The 7,151-nt window shown below is 50.0% G+C and overlaps 1 protein-coding gene across 1 annotated transcript in view; it reads right to left on the minus strand.

Moving 5' to 3' along the window:
* The window catches only part of LAMA5 (laminin, alpha 5), a 53,184-nt gene extending 46,607 nt beyond the window's left edge, over nucleotides 1-6,577 (minus strand). The window contains 4 exon segments of the mRNA XM_009326801.1: nucleotides 1,464-1,561; nucleotides 2,039-2,209; nucleotides 2,456-2,574; nucleotides 6,484-6,577. Of these exon segments, the coding sequence (XP_009325076.1) occupies nucleotides 1,464-1,561; nucleotides 2,039-2,173 (233 nt within the window). The 5' untranslated portion in view covers nucleotides 2,174-2,209; nucleotides 2,456-2,574; nucleotides 6,484-6,577.
* Between the last annotated feature and the right edge of the window lie 574 nt (nucleotides 6,578-7,151).

Genomic DNA, 7,151 nt, shown 5'->3' on the forward strand with positions numbered 1-7,151 from the left:
GAGCCTTGGAGAATGGCAGCGTTTCACCAATTACTCATTTTCTCAACTGAAAGGATCATATTTCTGCTGACTTCTCCATGCTCCTGGGCTTGCTAACAGGGTACAGCAATGCCATGAGCAGTTCTTCTATTTACCCAGCATCTTTGTCCTGATGTATCCCAAAAGGCTTTACAGATGTTAAGTGCTAACTGTACAAAGCATCCAAGTAGGAAATGTTTTCTCCTCCCGGCAAGTGCAATCTGCTCTGAGTGAAATGCAACAGCTGCTTACGAACATGTGCTGCAACATTAGAGCACAGTCAGGGGCCAAGAGCGAAGATGCCAAATGCATCCAAATGAGAGAGGAGGAGGGGAATTCTGGGAGGCAGAGACAGTCATCAGCAGAAGTGGCATTGAACAAGGATTCCAACACTTCTCTCCTCCCTCAATTTTCCCTCCCTTCCTGAAGAGCCCTGAGCCATCGATATACCCAAGAAATGTCATGGGGTTTCCACGTTAAAGAATCACTTTGTGCCATGAAGCCCTTTTGCTTCGTAGTACACGGGTGTACTGTGCATCCAGCAACACCAAAGTCTAAAACAAAAACAAGGAACTGTACATTCAAATATTTATGAACTTCCCTTTGTCAGAGAGTTTGGCACACTAAGGCAGACTTGCTTACCAATACATCTTTGTTTTAATACTTAGCAGCTTTAACCTTGGCTGGGACTCACTGGAATTTTATTTTAGAAGATCCAAAAGCTCTACATGATCCTGATGAGAAAGAAATATAAGCTTCCCTTGTCCAGCTGACTCTACCCATCCCTTTCATAAAGGCAACGTTCAGGCTGCAAACAGGTGGCTAAGAAGCAACACTTTCATGGTTTGAAGCAGCTCTTTGGCATTTCAAGTTGCCAAGGTGGACGGGAAGAGTCCCATGAGCCAAAATGTAACTGCTTTGCATGCTCTTGTTCTTTTGCAAAGAGTAGCTGTTTAGCTATGTACATAACCAATTTATGGTTCTTATGAGTAGAAATGGGCAGTAGAGTGTCTGGTTTCTTGGGAGACCATCTATTTATGAGAGCACTGCCCCAATTCTTAAGAATCAACGTGGGAAGCAAGAGACCTCTCTGAACAAGTTCAGAAACCAGCCCTGGGCTTTGATGAAAACCTCCATGTTCAACAACAGTATCGGCTTTGCACACCCACCCTCCCATTCCAGCACTCTGCTCCAATGGGGATGGCAAAGTTGTGGGCAGGGAAACCAGACCAGGAAGCTGATCTGGTTGAAAAATAACCTGACAAAATGTTTAAGTTTTGCTACTTTGGCTGGACCAGTTTCTAATTTGTTCTCAGGGCAGAGCCATGAACAACAGTGCTGGCACAGTTACGAGTTCAGGACAGGACACAACTCACTGGTATCTTTCATTCTTAATACAACAATTCAAACACTTTAACACAGAACTAGGACTTTGAAAAATGTACCTGTAAGGATCATTAGGGTCTTTGGCATCACAGACGTCTGCATGGCCATGGCAGACACAGCGCCCTCCAATGCTGATATCTTTGATGCTGTAGTAATACTGGAAAGCACAAGAAAAGTTGGCCATTAATATCTTTATGAATAAGCTACATAACTGCCCCACTCAGGATTCAGCGGGACTTTATCCAGTAAAATGATGTGTTGAGATATTTCCCTTACAGTGACAAGCTGGACCTTGTAGGCTGCAATATCTGCCTATGGTAAGACCCACCACCACTAACAGAGCCCGTTACCTACAAGTCAGGTCTCCCAGCACAGCCAGAAAACCACATGTGACACCAAGAGGTGTTTCCCAGTTTCACTTGTTGGTGCTAAGCACAGTTCTTCCCAAGCAGCCTCCAGCTCCAGCCACGGCAGCAGTGGCATCTGCTGCAGACGCCTTCAGCTTGGGGAGCACAAGTACAGAAAGAGGCAATCCCCATGGGCAACATCCAGGGATGTCTTCTCCCCAGAGGTGACATGCACAGCCCTCAAACACTTCCACCTTATTAGCAAGAGGTATCAAGGCCTGCCTTACCCTCCTTGTCACCGTAGGGTCCCTTAAAGCTTTGCCCATCAGGTGCCCGAGCAGAGTGTTTGTCTGCAGGAAGCGCAGTCTGATGTTGGTGGCTTTTGTGAAATTCCGCAGGAGAGGAGAGTAGGAGAAGTTCATGGCTCCTGGGCGCCCATTTACCAGAGAGACAACAATCTGTGAGTGCAAGGAGGGAAAACAAATCTGTGTAATCCTGTGAGGTGGAAGGAAATTAATCTCTCCCTCAGCCAAACCCAATCTTTACCTCCCTTCAAGACAACTGAATCAGTTCCCTGCCTCATTTGGTTTAACTGAGTAGTTTAAGTGGCATCCAAAAGTCAAGAGGGAACCAATTAATAAGAGTACCTACAGTCACTGAGAAACCCTGGAAACTCCAGGGGATGAGAACATGCAACTGCTCACCTCCCCATTTTCTAAAGGCACGATCCGGGAGTATTCAGTAGTGCAGATGGCGTGGTCATCCTTGGTGATACGATCTACGGTTTGCAGTCCAAACTTCTCAATGCAGTCCCTCTTGGAAGCTGTTCATCAACCAGAGATGAGAGCAGTAAGAGAAAAGGAACAATTCAGAGCCCTGTCTTGATTTTCCCATGCTGGCCAATCGGAGAGAAGGGTGTATACTCTTTGTTAAGCATTTACTACATACAGATTGCTTTGTATCATTAGCTCTGTCATTGCTAACATACATATACTCCACTAAGGGAGGGAGTCACTATGAGACTAATAGGTATGGTTAGAAAATCCCCCAAATCACTTCACTGCAGTAAATGAGGAAAGTGAGAATGACCATTGTACCTACTGCAACCACCTGAAGAGACACCCACCCTGTAATTTTGGCATTAAGCTCACAGTTTATCCAGCTTGAGCTCTAACCCTGGTCTGAGTTTGTTGCCTTGCTGGCACTGGATTTGCTACACTGCTTCCACTGAGCTGAAGGACTGTTTGCTGCTAGAGCTCTGTTCCTGATGTAGGAGCTTGTATCATCACATTCACATGGCTCCTTAACTTCTTGGATAATTCCCAAAGAGTGAGCCAGCACAGAACCATGCACCACAGCCACCGCTGCGCCATCTCCCATCAGGCAGGGTGGACACGCAGGTGTGAGGAGGGGGCTTGTGGTGTTTGGGAGAAGCAGAGTGACTGCCTGCAGGACATCTCCTTCTCCCACCTTACTCTGAACTCTGCAATCGCTCTTAAACCAACGCTACAAAACAGAAATGCCAAAGCCACCCAGAACTGCCTCCTGGGGACAGCAATCGAGGGCTCCTGCCACTAAGTGGCAATGCAAGGCTGGCTAAAGCCAGGGGACAGGCACAGCCAGGCAGTCACACTGCTGGTCCTGCAACCTGCTTTGGGGACGCTGCATGCCAAGAGTCTCCTTACAGCTGTAGGAGCGTCCTGGCTTCCCTGCACAGCCACTCCTGCAAGTCAGTGCCCTTGTCCCCAGGATGTCTGACATCCCTGTGCCGGCAGAGCCAACCAAACCACAGTGAACGTGCTGGGGCAGTTCAGGACTTGATTGTGCAGGGTGGTGAGCACCCACATCTACCCATGCAAAAACCTACACAGTGCCACTCTCAGGCCACTATCTGGGGCTGTTCCCCCAGGGAAGACCCTGGGACAAAGGCTGCTGCTCCTTCCCACTCCCATTCCACCTGCACCAGGAACTCTCAGCAGCGCATGCCGAAGTACACATCGCTGCAGCGCTCCTGAGGGTTTCTGTGGGGAGAAGGAGGAGGAAAAGGCAGCCAACACAACCTGCTGCTCCTGCCAGCGCTGCTCAGCTCACACAGGGATCTGACAGGGAAATGTTAGCCTAATTCATAGGAATAATCCTCCAAAATCTGTTGCAATGTGCCTCCAGGAGGCATGCCCCTCACTCCACATGTTGCACTGGTAGGCTAAGCCAGGCAGGAGGAACAGGAAGGGGGGAGCACCGAAGAGTTTCTGCCTGCCCTGCCTTCACCTCTGGCTTGCACCCACCCACATCTCATCTCCAGCAACGTGGCCTTGCTCCATGAAACACTGTTTTGGCAACAGCAGGAGCTCAGTTGCATCCACAGGAAGACGGTGTGGAAACACTTAACATCGGGTCTCTGGCCGCCAAGCTTTGCTTCACCTGGTGCTTTTTTAAAGGCAATTTATTCTGAAGCCCCAAGCAAGGAGCCTGTCACCACTGGCTTGAGATGATTGATTTCCAGAGCACTGCCATGGCTGGGCATGGAGACAGGATGCTCAGCAAGAGCAGCTACTCAGGAAAACCAAAAAATTCCTCCAGTTATTGCAAATCTACACAACCGTGTGAGCCAGAAGCTGGGCACTCTATCTCTGAGCTAAAACAGAGTAACCCATCAGCCTTAAACCACAGCAACGCTTTACGGAAACAGGAGACTGGAGAAGCCTACCCTCAGGGAAGAAAAGGACAGAGCCTCACTCTGCGCTACGGCTGCCTTCCCCTCTGCAGTGGCACTGCCCAGCAAAGTGAGATGAAACAGGCTAATCCTGCACAACATGATGAGCTGGGGCAGGCAAGGCTCTGTGGGCCTGGACCGACAGCTGGGACTGGGCATCTTTCATGTCCTGTACCCATTTGAAACGCTGTGTGGGGAACCCTGCATGCAAATAAACACCACCATAAATCTCTCCCCAGTGCTCCTGCTTCTCCTTTGGTGGCCGAGGAAAGCACGGTGCCTCCCTGCCACGATGCATGGAGGGTTCGCATTGCCACGGTCCCTCCAGCCCCCCTCCCCGAGAGAGCCCATCAGCTGCACCAACAGATGCTTTCCACAACAGTCATTTCTTCCCTCCTCCTGCAGAACTAAGACCAAAAGCACTTCAGCAGCCTGGCTGCCGGGCACAGGGCAGCCCAGGGAACTGAACACCTCCCACAATGAGAGGGCTCGAGGGGCAGTACTGAGCCGGTGGGGATGGTGTCACGCACAGCAAGGCTTGCTGGTGTCTCTGGAGAATGCTTACATTTCTGCTGGCTGCTTTTAACCCTCTTACTGAACTGACCAGTGTTTTTATTAGACCACCTACAGAATTCCCCATGCCAAAAATAAACCTCCGCAAAGGACTTCTTGTGCTAGCAAATCTGGCAGGTTTTGGAGCAGCCACCTCTTTATTTCCATGGGAATTTTCCACTGTGCTGTGCCACTGCATGTCACTTCTTGAGGGGGGTAGTAACAAGGCCTGGTGTTGCAGGAGGGAAGACTCCAGACGTTACAGCATTACCAGTACTTGCAGGAACAAGCAAATGGGGCAAGAGCTCCCCGCTCAGCCCCAGACCATGCAATAACGTGACTGTAACGGGCCCCAAGAGAGGCTTCAGAGCTGGAAGGGAAATTCTCAGAGAAGATAAAAAAAAGCAAAGCAGGCAACTTGACAGCAGTAACTCCCCACTAACACACAGCAGAGTGGAAAACATCCGCACTGGAGAGGAGCTACCACGCTAAGGCAACACAGCGGGTAAAATGTCTGCAGCTCTTTCTTGCACAAAAGGCCAGCAAAACTAAAGCACAAGCTGACAGGTAAGCCAGAAATATGAGCCTTTAGGGGCAGCCCAGGGCGAGGCCTCTGAGTGCTCTGAGGTCCCTCCTTGCCAGGTTTTAAGCTCTGGCTGTAGATCTCAACTCACATCTTCTCCCAATTACTGCTGCTGCTTCTGGGAGGGGCCGGTGGTTAACAAGTTCCTCAGCATCCGGCTACCCCGTAGACCCTTTGGGAGAAGAGATTTGTAGAACCAGCTGTTTCTAAAGGGATCAGGTTTTAATCAAAGAATTGGGAAGAAGGGATTTCAAATGCACAGCCTGGATCTCTGCAGCCACCTTTCCAGCTGTCTCTTTCCGACCCCACCTTGCACAGCACTAGGACAGTGGTTCCCTGCCCTGCACAGGCTGTATCCAATCCCTGGTAACGGGTAAGTGCAAGGGGACTGTTTTCTGCCTCCAGACTTTTCCGTTACAGCCACTTGGAAGCAAGTTGCTGGTTTGCTTCTAGAGGAGCTGAAATATGCCAGTCTGGATATGGTACAGGGCAGAGACAGGGAAGGGCAGGCAGGAGAGGATAGGAAATCTCATGTTCCAGAACTAGATCAGCAATGCCCAACCATTGACACTGGTGCCAGCTTTGGCATCCAGAGAGATTTGGGTGGGCACCAATGACAATACTTTAAAAAATACATTTAGTCCCAGAGATCAAAAAAGTTCTCCTGCTCTGAGGAGCACCACAACTTCACACAGCTGCTCTGATCTGAGCTTCAACTCTTGCAGCCTTACTGGGCAGAAGAAACAGAGGACATGTATCGCATCGCAGCGATGACACAGAAACAGCTCCAAACCCAGCCCAGTACTTGCACAAAGAGCCGTCTTCACTGTGGCCTCGCTACCTGGCACTAAGCTGCAGTTCTCTTGTAACACTGCCATACTTACAGGCAAAATACTGCCAGGGCTCGTAGGTAAGGCCAAAGTCGGTAGATCGCTCCAGCACCCAGAGGTCAGGACGAGGGGAATTGGCAAATTTGATCAGGACATATGCCACGTGGAAGAGCTGAAAGAAAGGGACACAGAGTCAGTTGGCTGCTCGAGGCATCAGGAAAACCAGGGACAGCTTAGTGGGATCCAAGCCGAATAAACAAGCTGGCACTTTGCAGATCCTGCTGCTCACAAGCAGCCTGTGGAGCAAAATGAACCGTATCTAAAAGGATTGTGATACAGCACGGCTGCTGGAGAGAGCCAGATTAGGGAGCTCAGCTCCCACAGGTCCGAATGCAAACAAAACACAGACTTTGTGGCTACAGGCCGTACTCAGGAGGTAGTGCTGGGCTTAGACTTAGCCTCGACCTGAGCAGGCAGCACTATAAACCAGTGCCACTGCCCTATCAAAGCCCTACCGAGGGAACCTCACCCTGGCTTGGCAAGGCAAAGGCTTGGCCCCCACCACCAAGCTCTGCAAGGTGATCATGAAAAGCTGCTAAGTGCTACGAAGCTGTTCTGGGGGACTTGGCTTTTGGGCTGTTCTTGGGGTAACAGGTAACACCCTGGACTGCCAGCCTAGGAACATCTGACTGCACCTTGCATATCACAAAATCCGTTATTTT

This window comes from Pygoscelis adeliae, unplaced genomic scaffold (genome assembly GCF_000699105.1).
Source record: "Pygoscelis adeliae isolate BGI_AS28 unplaced genomic scaffold, ASM69910v1 Scaffold286, whole genome shotgun sequence".
Classification (NCBI taxonomy): domain Eukaryota; kingdom Metazoa; phylum Chordata; class Aves; order Sphenisciformes; family Spheniscidae; genus Pygoscelis; species Pygoscelis adeliae.